At 37.2% G+C, this 17,948-nt stretch overlaps 1 protein-coding gene across 2 annotated transcripts in view; it reads left to right on the top strand.

Annotated features, from left to right (window-relative positions):
• Positions 1–1,543: 1,543 nt before the first annotated feature.
• The window catches only part of LOC128988123 (acid phosphatase type 7), a 30,548-nt gene continuing 14,143 nt past the window's right edge, over positions 1,544–17,948 (top strand). The window contains exons 1-5 of one of the 2 annotated variants that reach the window (XM_054409339.1): positions 1,544–1,669; positions 4,332–4,528; positions 6,009–6,200; positions 7,107–7,315; positions 8,695–8,792. In XM_054409339.1, the coding sequence (XP_054265314.1) occupies positions 4,357–4,528; positions 6,009–6,200; positions 7,107–7,315; positions 8,695–8,792 (671 nt within the window). In that variant the 5' untranslated portion in view covers positions 1,544–1,669; positions 4,332–4,356. The other variant, XM_054409340.1, reaches the window with a different exon arrangement.

The following is a 17,948-nucleotide window of genomic DNA, read 5'->3' as shown; positions in this document are numbered from 1 at the left end:
CACTTACCATGCTACCTACGGTAATATATAACTACCTACTTACCAATGGGGAAATTATCTGAAAGTGAAATAGAACCGAATTATAGCTATAAATCACACTCTCCCTTATAGATTTTCATCGCCCTTATGGTGTAGCTGAAGCCAATTTTATTGTTAGTTCTGTCCGGTGCACTAGAAGTCTTGTATTGTTTACAGGTTGTTGTTATTTCAGACATTTAAAACCTTGTTTAACAAACTTCTAATCATAAACGATAAGTTGCCTCCTAATTATATTTATATAACCAAAGAGTAAAGCACAAATCATGAAATTAAACCTAAAATAATATAAACAACACTTTCACCAACACAAGTGATCAGTGTCACCGGACATGAACTAGACACGAAAACCAAGCTTGCAAATTTAAATTGAGATGAGTGAGAAGTCTACTTGTGTTGGTAAGTCTATGATAATATAAAACAATGATTCTGCATTTTATGAAACTTTTCTGCTTCATGGTACTATTTTTGCTTACCCTTTTTTATGGAATTAGTCGAAAGCTTTGAAAAAAACGTGCCAGAGTAGAGCAGAAGATAAAGGTAGAGTAGAGTGGTAATTTACTCAGGGGAGGTATAGAAGAGGCTACGATGACAGCTGTGGGCTTCTTATTAGCTGAGAGTGTTTCATCTATGGAGAAAGCCATTACCGTAACAAAACGGTCAGTAGCCATCGGCCTCGGTAGTCAAGTGGTTAGCGTGCCGGGCTGATATACTGTTGGTCCCGGGAATTTTAATCGAGCAAATTCTAGTTTTATTAATAAACAGAATTATTTTTCCGATTACTAAACTTTTGTTATATTATTTCTTTATCAGCAAGTTTGGTTAGTTCGGTTAGGTTATGATAGTTTAATTTTATAATTAAAAAATAATAAAATTGAATTTGAGACATTTATAATTTTATTTTATGAACAGAACTATTTTTGAGATTAGTAAACCTTCATTGCCAAAATGCTCTCTACTACAGCGCTGTTCACGGAGGAATTTTGAACTAAATGCCTCATTCGTACCTCCCCTAAGTCAGACCCGAGTAGAGTTTGAGCAGAAGACAAAACAAAAGGCCTGTCAGCTGTGTCAGTTTACTTAATTAAGCCCCGTTCACACGGGGCGAGTTTACAAGCTACACGCCAGCGTGTAAGAAGCCGGCGAGTTGGCGAGTGTGCTTGTATTCGTTCACACGGAGCTTGTCCACTCGCCAACTCGCCGACGTGGAGAAAGACGCCGGCGAGTCGGCGAGTGCGCTTGTAGTCGTTCACACGACGCTTTTTCCACTCGCTCAGTAGCTGGCTTGAACCAAATCCTCCAACATCTTTGAGTAACGAGCGCACAAGCACAAGCAACTGTGTTCACACTGGGCTACTTTCCACGCCTACTCGCTCAAAAGCTGGCGAGTTGGCGTGTAAAGTAGCGGCAGCGTCAACTTTTTCCAGAGCTTTTTTACAAGCAGCTTTTGAGCGAGTACGTCGTTCACACTGAGCTATTTTACTAGCTGCGTGTAAAAAAGCGGGCGTGTAGCTTGTAAACTCGCCCCGTGTGAACGGGGCTTTACGGTACAGGCAGTCATTACTCATTATTTAAGTTTTAAGTTAACCGATGAAAGAAACATAAACAACAAAGGAATTGGAATAATTTGAAGGTTAGTCACAGTTGAGTTCGCGTGTATGTCGCTACATGGTCTAAAATTTGTCGTTCTCTCAAAATTCTCAATAATTTGGTTATACATATTAGATTATTTAATTTCTCAATAGTAATAGACTTAGGCCTAAGTATATCAAAATTCTTCGTAAGTATTATGAGTTACCAACGTCTTAGATAGGCCTTCATACAATCACTATTATTTATTTCATTATTAGGTTCCCCCTAATTCATTAGGTCACAGCTTTCCTTGACTATTATGGATGCCGTTTTATCACAAGACTTGTTATCCATGTTAGATGATTTTTTAAAGTTTAATCTCCAGTGTTTAATTTCTATTCAAATGTAACCTAGCCTAGTCCCTGAATCTCACTATTCTGTTTAAGGATAGGCTAGTACACCAGTGGTGTTGCCGTTAAGTTTAATTTTCCAATGCGGGAGCACACCATCGCCTTGAAAAAAAAAGTAAATAACAGGTCACCATTTTTATAATTTTATTAACTAGGCCTATATACGTCAGGCCCTAAGCTATATGATTTCGGAAAAAGCATAGGGTTAATTATGCCTATTTCTGCTCCACTAGGCCTACACCACTGTCTGTTTATACTTGCTACTACAAATTTAACTCAACCAGTTTTAGCACTATTCAGGCCAAGCTAGGAATGATCAACGTGAATCTGCCAATGACTTCACTGGCATATGACTACCTTTATTAAGTGGGCCCTATTCCTGGTACAGGTTCACAGAGATCCTATGATAGCCCATATTATTGGATGAACCTGTACAATATAACTTATAGGCTAAATATCTGCTGCTAAGTAATCGGTAGGCTAAGTTATGTAAAAAAGGGCCGCACCTGACTCTCTTACTGTGTGTTGTGGCATATAAACTGAGGTTAGTTTAGTTTAGATCAGATATAAGTTTATGATAATGATAAGGAAAAATACTGTTAAAAAATGTAGCCTAGATACCTTTCTATCAACTTATGAAAAAGAAGACATACAAATTTACGTCTTTGTAAATTTAACAATTTATGCCCACATAAAGTTTTCCAATTTACTTTTTATTTTAGATGGTTCCCTCCCATCAATCTTTGTCAAAGGAAGCTGAACCTCCCTCATAAGTTCATACCAGAATTTACCTAAAGGGGTGTCAAATCCTCAATCCAAAGTGCTGTCCCTGTCACCTAGTCGAGAAGACTATTTGAAAACACCAATAGATCAGACCTAATGGTCGTCAAAATTGACAGTAGGGCCAGTGGGTAAGATTAACACCCTAAACAACACATTCCAGGCACGCTTTTTTATGTCCTGAGATTTTGTTTCATTACAGTCAACTGATGATAATACCTAGTGATAATCTGATACAACCTATTGGTCACCGATAATAGTTTCATTATTCAAGAAAATAATACAGGGCTAAAAAATAAGTATGTAACTTCAGTTGTATCGTTTAAAGTATTTTATAGCCCATTGTTAAAATTTTTCTAGCTGAAATAAAACACTGTGTTATATAGACATTGTTTAAAATTCATTTTTCCTATACACCTTGGTACTGCATAGGCTATTTTTAGCATATGGCGAGTTAACCGTAAAATTGGTTATCCGAAATGGCTCTCCCCTTTTTATTTCGGTTAACCGAGGGTTCTAATGTATTGTAAAATTACTACCTAACTACCTTTCAGTTAGAAACCCTTCCTTTTTTTATGGATCATTATTCCATATCTAGTTGTTAAACCAGATTTTGCTTAACCCTCCGAGTGTCATGCGTCGCTGCAGCGACGCGTAACGCACTTTGTATAGTGTCGTGCGTCGCTACAGCGACTCGCGAACACTGTTTACGGCGAAGGCTCTATGACTAACTGAATCGGACTGTACTGGATTGAGTTAGGTATCGTTCTTTCCGTAATATTCTAAGCTTTCTCCAGAGGTCTGTCTCTAAGCACTATTCATTTTAGTTCCGAAAATATTGTAGCAGACAGCTGACTGAGCTGACGTGCGTGTATTTGTAAACAGCTAGGTTACCCTCGGACCGATGACTGATGTGTTTTATTACATTTATCATTGTTTTAGTGTTAAAAATCAAAAGTAGTGATATACGTGGTGCATTATAAGAAGATTTAAGTGGTTTTGAAGTGCTGGTTGATGATCCTGAAGAAGTAGGTAGTGATATTGATGTAAATTATCAGCCAGATTCCTAGCTATGGTTGGGCTATGCATTCTTAGCTAAACGCTATGTACTGAAATCTGTTTTTTGCCCATAACTTATTTATTTGCAAATCTACTTCCTTATATTATTATATATTTGTAATCCTCATAAAATTTAGAACAAAGTGGCTATTTTCAAATATTTATAGGCCTATAATTTATACAATTTCATTGAGCGCAAACTTATTTTTTTTTTTAAATTTTCGAAATTATACATTTTTTTTTACCTAAAAAATTTTTTTTAAAAAAATCTTCCTTATGTTTTATATATAATATTGAAGCCCAAGATTTTCCAAACAAAATGGTATATAGAACAGTATAATTAACATTGTTTTTAAGCTTCTCAGATCAGTTTTAATAAAACCTTGCAAATGAGCAAAAAATAGGCTGACATTAAGGCCAAAACACGTGACACTCGGAGGGTTAAACACATTAACTTTATTTCTTTCTTTCCAGGAATGTTTTAACTTGTTGACCAAAGATGCTGATAATTTTAACAAGTTTGGTTTTCGCCTTCTCTCGTGGGTCGGTGTCAGCCCTAGAGGTAGTTTCTGTTACCTCCGCTGTCAATGCTACCACTCCTCCGGTATGGGACTACTACAACAAGCCAGTGATGTATTACCAGCCCGAGCAGGTCCACATAGCTATTGGAGGTGAGTTTTAGCTTATTTCAAAGTTAATTACGGTACGTAAGACAGTGGGTTTAAATGACTCTATGTTACTAATGATGTAATACAACTAGGTACTAGGAGTCTTGATTTTTCAATCTTCAATTAAATTTGAATCTCCAAGTAATCCAGCCCTCTTCTTCTGGAAAATTGAGGTTTTTCAAGAAGACTTTTTTGCTTTCACAGTGTACTGCAGCGATTAGGCTAGGTTTAGTTTCCTGTACTTCAATAATTTGGCTTGGTTTACCTAATATTTACGACCCAGTGCACTGAACACATACATTAGTGGCGGGCGGTACTCTACAACTTTTCTTGAAAATCCCTACCTATTCACATTTAGGCCTAATCAATATTTACACTCAATATTATAGGCTAGGTATTGAAATATTTCAATCGATATATATTGTACCCGTACATCAACAAATTTTTCATCTGATAATATATATTGTAGGTTCTTTATGGAACTGTACTGGTACACTGATGCAGGTCAGTTAAAAACCTCCTCTGTCCTCATGAAATACATGCCAGGCTTGTATTGGCAAAGGCACTTGAATGTACTCTCAAATTGTTTTAACGTGATGGATATCATTCCCTCCATAAATTTCTCATATCTTCACACCGTTTATGCCTTAGTCGCAGTGTGAACGGAGATCTGTGGCTGAGTAGATGAAATAGCTTAATTAAGCTGTCCATAAACATGTTTCACAATCTTTTCTGAGGATCCAAAGTCATCTAATGTGTTCATTTAAGTAGGCTATTCAACAGTTTCATTCTGTAATTTAAAATAACTTCTGATTACCAACACAGAGAAGTTTGGTTAACAGTGATTCAATGATACAACCGAGTCGCGGGTGTCTAGGGCAAAGTGTTCAACACCACCCCCTTACCCTCATGTCCTGCAGCGCTCACGGTGGAGGAAGACCCTGTGCTCTGTGCGATAGGAATTTCCGCACAGTGTGCACCTCTTGGGCCCTTCCTTGTCACTAGTATATTTCCGATACAACATAGGCCTACTAGTTAAAAACACACGGTTTTCTCATATAAGCAGGTTTTCTCTGTACCTTACTTCAGTCCACTTACATCACTAAATAAACAGTTTGTTTCCATCTTTTTTTTACCTTGAAATTTGTAAAAAAAATATTCTGTGGGTGTCATTATCAACAGCTTCAATTTATAGGTTAGCGTCAAATATTCCTTTCCTTTTTATTCATTTGAATGGCAAAGTAATTGCATATCTAGAATTTTGAAATACCGGCCATGAGCAAAATAATCTCATACCAAAAGCTTAAAACTGAAAACAAACTGAAAATTAATAAATTTCTTAAAATAAAATGGAATTAAAAACTTGCAACGTTTTGTTAATTGAACTCATCAATATTTTAACTTACCATTATTACATTTTTTATTTATAAAAATATAGGTACCCGCCTAAAAAATGGTTTATCTATCACTTTGCTTGTTTCAGAGAATGTATCGGCCATTGTCGTCACCTGGTCTACCAAGAACTTCACAGAGTCTGTGGTGGAGTACGGGATCAACGGACTGACTCTGCGGGCCACAGGAACTTCTACCAAGTTTGTTGACGACGGCCCTCGTAAATTGTTCCAGTACATTCATCGAGTCACGCTGACTAATCTTCAGCCTAAGTCTCACTATAGTAAGAAACACAGAATCATAGTTTATAAATGTAAATCACAACTAATAATATTTTAGGCCCTATTGTAAGTAATCATAGTAAAAGACAGTTTCTTCATAAAAGAGTGACATAAATATAGAAACATTTAAAAATGGTTATTAAAATTTTGCTTATTTTAGCATAAGGACCATTTAAAAAGTCATTAGAACCTTTAGTAAAGTGTCAACATTTTTTATTGTTATGTAAATGGTTTTATTGTGATAGGGCAGGCCGGTTTTTTACCCAGTCAGCGCCTTAGGCACAACTAATAGTAGCGCCCTTTGCAATATATTGGGGGCCCACTTACCGGGAAAACAGGGAATTATATGCGAGTTATTTAACCGGGAATTATGTGAAAATTTTGTATTTTTATCTGGATTTTTCAATTTACCACGATGGGGCATGACAACAGTGACGTTTTAACATGACCGCTGGAGACAATAACATCTTTGTACATGACAGCGAGGGATGATCAAAATTTTTCCCCGATCCCAGAAGATGGTGATAATGTCTACACGACCACGGAATATGATCATGATTATTTTGCCGCTATCGCGCAAGACAATGATGATGTTGATATCTACAGAGCCGTGAGGGTTGATCAGAATATTGCCATGATCACGGAAGATGATTAAAATAATAATGTCCTAGGACCGCGAGAAACAGTCAAAATTTTACCACGATTGCGGAAGATGACAATGATCTCCATACGACTGAGGGATATGCTTAACATTTTGCCGCAATGGCGGGAGACTATTACGATGTCAACAGAATAGCGCGAGATACAATAATGATGTATACACGGCTCCACTGACTGGCTGTATACAAGATCTTGGCAATGAGAACGCTCAGCCATTATAATGACTGTACAATGTTGTATCTTTGCAGTGTACCACTGTGGCAGTAAGCTGGGCTGGTCAGATATCTTTGTGTTCAACACTGTGCCTGACTCCACTGACTGGTCTCCGAGACTGGCTGTCTACGGAGATCTTGGCAATGAGAACGCTCAGTCACTACCGAGACTGCAACAGGAGGTGGCTCATGGAAAGTACGACATGTTCCTTCACGTTGGGGACTTTGCTTACGATATGTTTGACGTGAGTACGCAGCTAGAAGTAGTGTGTGTTTGTGTTAGATAGGGCCTATACATATTTCTCTCTGGGGAAGTAGCCTACAATTTTTGTTTTTTTGTTTTTGACAATCGAGTCTTGGTACCGATACCAATGTCTAAGTATCGGTGGTATCGATGACGATAATCGACACATCCCTTTTTAGAACTGCATCGTGACGTAATCGATGCATCGGGATTTTGATGCATGCTGGATTGAATCGGGATTTGATGCATCGCACTTGCACACCACTACGGAGCCAATCACCCACACCCAGTCAGTGTCAGCTATCGCTGTCAGTGAAATGGATGACGCAAGCGATGTCTAGGTTGCCGATTATTAGTAGGCCTAGTATGTCAATATTTAAAGGGATTAGGGGATTAAATAAAACTCAGACATTTTCCTTTCTTGTTATTTTGTTGTCAAATATCAATGAAAATAACGAAATCGGCTTGTCTACTACTCAACTCGAGTCACGAGTATCTTTAACTACTCGACTCGACTGTCGAGTATTGCCAACTACTCGAGTAATTACTCGACAGTCGAGTACTAGCCCACCCCTAGTTATTTAGATTGTTAGTATTTAGCTCAACTGCACTCCTTTCATACGTCTAAATGTGTATGTATTCATTGTAATGCAGTACGACAAGTTATATAGTCTATTAATTGTTATAACAGTATTTGTTTGTTGATTTTATATTTTTTGTTGATGATGATGCCCATGTGAATTATTTTGTTTTAAGATACCTATTTTATTTGTCATAGACTTTTTGTTTTGTCTTCATCATTACTCGACCTGGAGAACTAATGATGGTTATGAAGATTTTGTTTTCAGTATAAAGAGTCGAAATGCATAGTCTGTCAGGCTAACAGATAGTGCTGGATATCGCATTTAGGCTCGGGTCAGATTAAATTATCCGAACCAAACCGAATCCGACCCGATTTTTTGTAATCCGCACAATATCCAGTATTAAATTACTTGTTTGAAGTTTATTTTATGAAATCTATTTATTGAAATAAATATTCAAAAGATGTTCTTTTTAGTCTCATTATTGTTGTATCAGACGTAGGATTAATGTGAAATTTATTTGGTTGGTAAAAAAGTAACAAAATTGTAAAAAAATTAAGATGAAACAAGCCTACATTTGATAATGAAGTAGACATTACATTTCCATATAGGGTTGTAGCTTTTTTGAAACCCCAAATTTGGTCCAAGTGGATTAGTAGCACAAATACTGATGCCTATTCTGCTACAATCTGTATAGTCTGTATAAGATTGGAATAAGATTGGAAAGATTATAAAAATGGATCTACTTCAGCACTGAGTCAATGGTACTATCAAATCTAATTAATTTGTTTCACAACAGGACAATGGTGAGATCGGAGACCAGTTTATGAGACAGATTGAGCCTATTGCTGCTTACGTCCCTTACATGGTAGCAGTTGGCAACCATGAGGAGAGATAGTGAGTAGTAGTAAACTCATTCATTTAATAGTATAGTGTAATGTTTGTGTGATGATGTGGAGTAGTATGAGTGTAAATGAAGATACCTGGGCCCTATATATCTTCCTCTAGCCACTGCCAAATCACCCACATTTCCTGTCGTAACCCAACTCTATTGCAAGAATTAATCTAACTCGTCAAAGTGCACAATATTACCTTAGCTGCCTATCACAGCCAGCTTTTATGTTCGTAATGTATCTAATTATAATATAATGAACAGAGAAATATATATATATGGACTTATTCTAATTCGTGAAAAAGGTTACTAGACTTAGCAAATGTGAATTCTAATTTACGATATTAATTGCCAGACCACGACCCTTCGAGAACCTAATAAACTACATGATTGAATTACTTTTTGCCCCAACCTACACCCTTTCCCCAACCCCTACTTCTATTAGCTAGACATCTTAGGCTACAGTCTACTTATCCGATCAGATGTACAGCTCCAGGCGCTCGACACTACACTGAACTCGTCTCTTGGTTCGCTGCGCGTGCCTACCCGGGTCGACTGCGCGCGCATCGTGGTCACGTGACTTGCGCTATTGTAGCGGTCCGCTACATCCTCCCCCCGGTGGGGTTGTTTTTTTTTTCTTTTCCTAGTTTTGGGGTGATTTTGGGGTTTGGGAAAGATGAAGGACGAAGAATTTTTTTTTTTTTTTTTTTTTTTTTTTTTTGTGCTCGCCGTGAGATTGTGTCGTTGTGACATCGGTGTCGGTGTGGGAATGTTCCAACAGTTTTCTGCACTCCTTTTGGTTTGACTCATTTGAGGTTATAATGTGTGTCGGTCTTGCTTATAAACTATTAACTATTTTTTTTTTTTATAAACTAAAGGTGACTATGGTTTTGAATGAATTTCTTATAACTATGTTTGGTGGGATTGCTTAATCTAAACCTGCTCTAAAAAAATGTGGGCGGGCGTATATCAGTGATAGATTTAATTAAGTTCGGTTGAGAAAGATCTGTTGGTTGATGAAGTTGGATATATTATTGATGATGATGAATTTGGGAATGTTGTCGAAATAGTGAGGGTTGATGAAATTTGATGGTTGTATTGAATTCTGGTAATTGCTGGTAAATTTGGAAGGTTGCTGAAGTTTGATGAGTTTCTTGAAGTTGAGTATTTGGAAGAATGAAGTTGTGTAAACTGAAGAATGAAGCTGGAGTAGTGTTCTGAAGTTCTTGAAGGTATACTGTTGTGATGTGATGTGACGTAATTTCGTAATTAGCTCTTGAGCCCTTACTAAATTCGGGGCGCTAATTATATCGCTGGACGCCTCTTAATGGTGGATGAAATGCGTTGGGTTTTGAAGTTGATATGAGGTTGATGATACGTTTACTCAGATGTGAATTTGGAGATTGTTTTGATTGATGATTAATTATTTTGATGTTAGTTATCACTGATATATTCCCTAAATATTCGGTAAAAATTGATCGCGACTACTCTACTTAAGTTTACTATTGATACTTATGATCTAAATGAATTTACTAATAATAAGAAATTGTTCTACTTAATTTAAAAAAAGGAATTTAATTTACTGAGTATAAAAGGGAAAAAATCTAATGTTTATCTACTTAAATGCTATGGATTTGATTGACTGGGAGATATATTACTAAGTTTCTGTTGATTTACTAATAATAAATTAATTAACTAGTGTGACACACATTATACACTCTTTCAGTTTGGATGCTATTCATGGTTGAATGGAGTTTCGAAAATCTGTTGGTTGATGTAAGGAATGATAGTGTTATTGTAAGTGTATATTCATTCGAAGCTCCTCTAGTGCCAATTATCAAGAATTATGCACAGAGGTATTAAATAATAATTATTTATTTCACCGACGGCTTAGCACAATTTAATTTTTTAAACAAATATTGTTTTAATATTTTCCTTCAATGTGAAGGATTGATCGGTGCTTGGTTTGATTATTTATATAGGGCGGAAGTAGAGGTTTGAATGGAACAGATGTTTGTACTGATAACGACGGTGTTATCTCGTGCCTGGCGCTTGCTATTGTCTGTTTCCTACTAGTCCATTTCCTTCTCTGTCGCTCAGCAACATAAATATATTTATCTATATTTTTGTATTTTATTTTAACGCATGCAAGTGTATAACACATAATAAACATTTAAATTACCCTTTATAAATATATAATACATAAACTCTTCTTCTACGCTCAGAATTCTGCTTGTTATTTACAAACATATGGATTGTCGTGTGCGCTGTTATCTACTTTGATAACGATTGTATTACGCCTAAATACCATATATCTTATTTTAATATACGTGGATGACTTTACTTACTTAATACTTTTTATGTAATGTTGTATTTACCTTTGCGATTCAATTGCTTATATTAACACAGAAATACTTAATTTTACTTAATTCTACTTAGTTCTACTTAGCCTAATTGCCATAGTTTAAGTCTAGCTTGGTCTGTAGTCAGTTGTCTGTATCGTTCCAGTGTTGTCATTTTTCAGTCCAGTACTTTTAGTGAGTGTTTGTTGTCATAAGTAAACTGTCGGCTGCACTATTCATATGACAGTTGCAATCTGTCATAAGAATGTGTTATGGCGAACGATTCCCGTCATAGCCAATTTGAGCAAATTAAAAATAAAAAATTACTTAAAAAAAAATTAGTCGTTTGCTCAGATTGTAAGTTTTAAGGGGATTGAAAAAGTTGTTGATTACTGGGGTCTGGAAATGCATATATTAAGTACAAACACTATGACGTGTTTCGCTGCCAACTTGCCACGTGTTGTCGCTTCCGGCTTTCCGGCCAAGCGGTGCATCGAGAGGTGTAGCCGCACCCTCTGTGAAGGTACGGCTTAGACTCAACTCCCAACACCCTATCAGCCGGGGCCGGAGTTGTATTGTGTACCGTATTGTTGAGAAGTATTGTTGCGAAGTATTGTTGTAGTCAGTTACTCGAGATTTCTTGCTAGATGTTCACTTATAACTAATTAAACTAGGCTAAGGTTCTATTGTGCACTCTGACGACGTTTATTTAATAAATTGGTTGAAAAAATCGTTTCAATTGTGAAATGTGGGCTTTTGTCACAATCTTACCTGTTGAGGGGTTTACCAGCTTTACTGACACTGGTGATGAGAAACTGTCAATCACGCACGGTTTTGACCAGGCGTATTGGAGTTTATAATTGACGTTGTCTATTGCTTTGGACTGTGGGTGCATTTTATACATTACCCAATCGCCTACTTTGTAAGGATTGGGTTGACGACCGCTGTTATAATATTGTGTGCGTTTTTCTCTTGCCTTCCGTAGGTTATCAAGTGCATGTTGCCAGCGATTGTCTGTGGTTGGTTGAGGTTCTTCCCCAATTAATTTATTTAAATCCCAGGCTAATTGTAGTGGATGGTTTATTTCTCTCCCCAAAAATAAGCTTGCAGGTGTCGAACCGGTGCTTTCATGTTGAGCGGAATTGAATGCTATTTGAAACCAATGAATGTTTTGATCCCATGTTTGGTTGTCGGAATTGTGATATATTCTCATAGCAACTTTGAGATTTTTGTTGACTCTCTCTACGTTGTTTGCGCTTGGGTTGTACGGTGATGTAAATATGTGTTTGATTCCGAAGTTTAAACACATTTCCTTCATTTGTTTTGATTTGAAAGATGGTGCGTTGTCTGATACTAAGTATTGCGGGAAACCGTAGTGTGAGAATATGTGTTTTGTGAGAAGTGTAGTTGTGGTGGCAGCTGTCGCGTTTCTAGCTGGTAAAAGAATTACAAACTTTGAAAATGCGTCCACCACAGATAGTAGGTATGAGTTGCCTGACTTTGTCCTAGGAAGTTTGCCTACGTAGTCAATGTACACTTTTTGGAATGGTTTTGTTGCTAGATCGGATGATAATTCGCCTACCCTGGTGTTCGGAGCTTGTTTGGATCTTTGGCAAGAGAGACATGTTCTGACTTTGTCGGCTATTATTTTGTTTAAATTTGGTGACCAAAAAAATTGATTTATTTTATGTATAGTTTTCTTGATTCCTAGGTGTGCTGATGTAGGTGCTAAATGGTAGTATGTGAAAATCATGTCAATTAGTTTCGTGGGGAGTACTATTCGTGGTGTCTTTTGGCCGGGTGCTAAATGCATTAACACTCCGTCCTTTACTGTATATGCCTGGTTTCTATGTGGGTCCCTAATAATTTTGATCAACGTGGGGTCGTCTCTTTGATGTTCGTCGATGTTTTTGAAAGCTTCTGGAATTTTCATCAAAATGTTTACTGAATGTGTATTAGTGTCATCGTTTAGTGTTACTACTGTTGGTTGTGTGTCGGCGTCCTCGTATAACCTAGATAGACAGTCGGCGACTGGATTATCACTGCCTTTTATGTGCTCAGAATGAAATTGGAAAGAGTTAATGAATGTTATCCATCGCGCAATTTTACCTACTTGTCGTGGATGATTTAGAAGCCAAGTTAATGCTGAACAATCTGTTTGAAGTGTAAACTCCCTGTGTTCGAGGTATTGTTGGAATTTTGTCAATCCGAACACGACTGCTAGGCATTCTAATTCAACTGTGGATTTGTTTACTTCGTGTTTGCTTAGTGGTCTCGACGCGTAGGCTACTGGTAATAAACTACCTTCGTGTTCCTGTGCTAATTGCGCTCCTAGTCCTGTGCCTGAACCATCTGTTTGTAGGATGAATTTTTTATTGAAATCTGGGAGTCTTAAAACTGGTTGCGACGTTAGAGCTTTTTTAATACTTTGCAAGGCGGCTTCCTGTTCAGAGCCCCATTCAAATGGTGTATCTTTGCGTTTGAGTTTGTTTAATGGTGCCGAAATGTGTGAAAAATTCGGTATGAACCTCGCGTAATACGCTGTCATCCCGATTAGCCTAGAAATCTGTTTGACATTTTTGGGGGTTGGGAAGTTAAGAATTGGTTGAATTTTTTGTGTGTCAAATGTAACTGTGCCGTTGCGAAAAATGTGGCCTAGGAATTCGATGTGATTAGATGCTACAGTCATTTTTTCTGGGTTGATCGTAAGACCTGCGTTTTGTAATCTAGTTATTACTTCCTTTATTTGATTGAGATGGTCTGAAAATGATCCATTTGAATAAATTACCAAGTCGTCGAAAAAATTGAAAATGTATTTGTATTTTATGTCTCCAAATATTTTATCTATTAACCTTGTCAAAACCTGTGATCCTGTGGCTAATCCAAATGGTACAACGTTGAACTCAAATTCCCCAAATGGGACGACGAATGCTGTGTATTTTTTGCTTTGTTCTGTCAACGGTATTTGCATGTATGCGCTGTTCAAATCCAACAATGTATACCACTTCGCTTGACCTAAATATTGAAATGCTGATTCGACGGTTGGCATTGGCGTAGACTCTAAATTAATCAAGTCGTTGAGCTTTTTGTAATTGACTACAAATCGCGTTTTGTTTCCTTTTTTGGGGACTACAAATCCTGGACTACTGTATTCGGAGGATGATGGTCTTATCACGCCCTTTTGTAATAGGTCGTCGATTTGTTTTCGTAATGCTTCGAGCTTTGGCGGTGCGAATTGGTACGGCCTACTCCTTACAACCTGCTGAGATTTTAATTTTATGTCGTAGTGTATCAATTTTGTTTGCCCTAATCGTTTCGATACTGTGTTTGGAAATGACTGTAATAATTTGTGTATTTGTTGTATCTGGTTTGGTGTCAAATTATCGCCCAAGGTGTAAGTTTTGTCTTCCTGTAGATTACTATCGTGTTGGTCTGTGTGTAATATGGCCATGACCGGTCTTGTACCGTATGGAAATGTTACATTGTGATTCGCCACGTCGATGATTGCTTTTGTTTTTGTGAGGAAATCTAACCCTAATACAATGTTTATTGGTAATTTAGGTGCTATTAGGAAACTGAATGTCCAAGAGAAGTGTCTAATTTTAAAGTGTAGCTTTGCCATGTGCGAGAACATTACCTTGTCGCCTGAGGCTGAAACAGCAAATTGATTGATCGGAGTGATTGATTTTGTAATTAAGTGATTATTTTTGATTCTATCAAAAAGGGATCGTGAGCAAATTGACGTCGTAGACCCTGTATCTATGAGTGCATTTGTTTCAATGTCGCCGAAAAAAATTGGTACTGTACATGTTTTTAATTTAGGAAAGTTTGGAGCATTTTTGTTTTTATGGCTATGTGTGTGTGTGTTTTGGTTGATTGTTGTGTGTGAATAGGCGCTATGACGTGTCGGAGGTGCGAGAGCGCCAATTATCGGCCTCCTCGGGAGTTTAACTGTGTATTGTGTGTAGGTGTGTGTTGGTCTGCAGGGTTGGTGGGCGGGCGGTAGTGTCTGGGGTCATTGACCTGCCTCGGTGCGCCGTGATATGCACTGTTATGCACTGGTGTCCTATAGTATGTATTTGGCTGCATATGTGGTCGATGTGGGAATCTTGGTTGCCCATGTGGCTGTTGCATGTATTGTGGTGTGTATTGCCTATGTTGAGGTGTAAATTGCCTATTTTGAGATGTGAATTGCCTGTTTTGAGGTGTGAATTGCCTATTTTGAGGTGCGAATTGCCTGTTTTGAGGTGTAAATTGCCTATTATTTTCTGCTCTGGTTTCCCATCGGCGTGATTGCGAGCTGCTACCCTCCTCTAACTGTCTCACAACTTCTAATTTTGGGATAAGCGCTATTAAATCATCAAGTTTGGTCGGCGGCGGAAACCCTGCAAGACGTGCCCTATTTGTCGCGTTTATACCTGTCAATATTACCTCCAGTAAGTCGTATTCTGTTGGTATTAGGATTTCTGCTGACTCTTTCACCTGGATAATGAAATCTGAAAGTGACTCGAATTGACCCTGTACCCTATAAACTGTTTGAGTCAGGAGCTGTTGCTTTGCCCTTTCTGGGAGAAAGGTACTAATTATAGTAGGAATTGTTTTACCCTTGACCTCCCAGTTCTCCTGTAATGCCATGGTCCAAATATCCCTTAATTGCCCTGCTGTTTTGTGTAACAATGCTATCGTGATTGATTTGTCGTCGGCTAACTTTAATTTCTCAATTTGAATGGCCGTTTTCAAGAAGGCTAACAATTTGCTTGTGTCCGTGCCGTCGCAGTTGGGAGCTTTCGACGCTAGATCGTCGACTAATCTCGGGTTTGTGTGGGTGTGTGTTGATTGTGTTACTGGTTTGTTTTGAGATAAAGCTTGAGCGATTGAATCGCCTATGGCTTGGGCTGTGATTCTAATCATTTCCGCCGTCTGATCCGCTAAGATGGGTGTGTTTTGTTCCGTGGGTTTTGGTGTGTCTGGTACCGTTGGCACTTGCGCTGTCACCGCGTTCTTTAAAATGACCATATTTTCTTCCAGTGTCTTGGCTGGGGTTAAGCCCCACTTCTCGCACTGTAGAATTGCGCTTTGCGCATCAAAATCTCGTATCCATGATACCCCTGTGGGTTTTGTTTCCCACTCGTAAATCTTGGACATCTTGCCTTGATCTACTATTATTTGAATAGTAAAAAAATTCAAGACCTAAAAACCTTTTTGATATCAACTATTTTACCAAACAGGTGGGAAGAGTTTGGGCTGAGCAAATTGTAATTTAATAAGACAAAGAGAGAAATTATTTAAAAAAAAGGTGTGAATTTTGCCTAATGATTGTATTTTACTGCAATTGGTGTGTCAAATGTTTGACTAAGATCTGATTCCCTATATTGTTCAAATGTATGTCGTCCCTACGATTTGAATGTCTGTACGTGTGTAAATAATATTTATTTGAATTTAAAACATGTGTTAGAAAAATTGGCTGGGTATTTTGATTTGACAATGTGTGTAAAAATGTGTTGAATTGAGTAATTTTATCTATTGTGTGTGGTGTATATTCTGACCTAGGGAAATATGGTAATCCTAACAGTATCAACCTGGTGCCTAGATAACGTTTCCTGATTACCCTGAGCAATGATACATATTGCTGTGTCATCATTGTTATTGATGTATTGCTGAATATGTCATTGGTTCCTATCCATAACAATAATGGTATTTCACTGTTGAAATATGGATTTGTGATTTTGATTTGTTTCTTTAATTGTCCAATTGTTGCGCCTGAAATTCCCATACTGTATTCTAATTTTAATTTACTACCTTCTCGGTTAACAAAATATTCCAGACGTTTAGTCAGTGAATCGCCGAGTATTTGAATTTGTATCATATTACGGTATCAAGGTGGTCGAAAGAGTGTAGCAGGGTAATGGCATGTCGGTATGTCGGAATTCTTTTGTTTGGTTGTAGTGTCGGGCCTGCATGTTCAAGGTCGCTGCGAGTGAATGAAACTTTGTGAACTGTAAAATATAAAACTGTAATGCATTTTATGTCTGACATCTATTGCTGTACTGATTGTTGTGTTATTGTTGTACTAAATTACATGAAATTTTATGTAAGATAATAATTTGTTAATGTGAACAATGAATTGACTCTGTGGTTTTGGCTCGATTCAGAAGGAATCAACACTGTCAATTAACGGCCTAAATTGACTGAAATGTTGCGAAGTGACGATTTACTCAAGCAAATGTTGTTAACAGGCTCTTGGCTTTCTTTTGATTATGTAGTACATTTTTTTTTACATTTATTATTATTATATATTTTTTTTTTACGTTTTAAATGTTTTTCTGTTTTTATATTTATTTTATATATTTATTTGTATTTTTGTTTAAGATGAGCCTGTAATAACTGTGTGTAATGTATATTTAAATCGTGTATGTTTGCTTGGAAATAACAAACCTGGCCTTAAATCGTCGCTTTATCTTTGAACTTCTGTTATCTAACATTCCAGTTCTGTTCTAAGTCTGTCTGGCCTATTAATGACATGGACTCTCAACTTTCACTAGCCCACCTCAAATATCAAAACTTTGCTGAACAACTTAAATTCTAAACACAACTTAAATTAAGGTGATGAGTTACAACTAAAATATGTCAGACTACGCTTTAAAATACTATTTTAATCATTAATTAATTCACTGCAGTACCCTTTCGGCTGTAAAAATTATGAAATAAAAATTTTTGGGGATATTTATGACTTTTTGGGGTTGGGGAGGTGACATACAAATGAATTTAAAATTCCCCCCAATTTTGAATTTTGATTTTTTGGTCGTGGCCTGTAAACTA

This window comes from Macrosteles quadrilineatus, unplaced genomic scaffold (genome assembly GCF_028750875.1).
Source record: "Macrosteles quadrilineatus isolate MER2022 unplaced genomic scaffold, UCM_ALF_1.0 Scaffold_2__2_contigs__length_208266976, whole genome shotgun sequence".
NCBI classification, from domain to species: Eukaryota; Metazoa; Arthropoda; class Insecta; order Hemiptera; family Cicadellidae; genus Macrosteles; species Macrosteles quadrilineatus.
The sequence above is the reverse complement of the archived record's forward strand: the minus strand, read 5'-3'. Positions and strand labels throughout refer to the sequence as shown.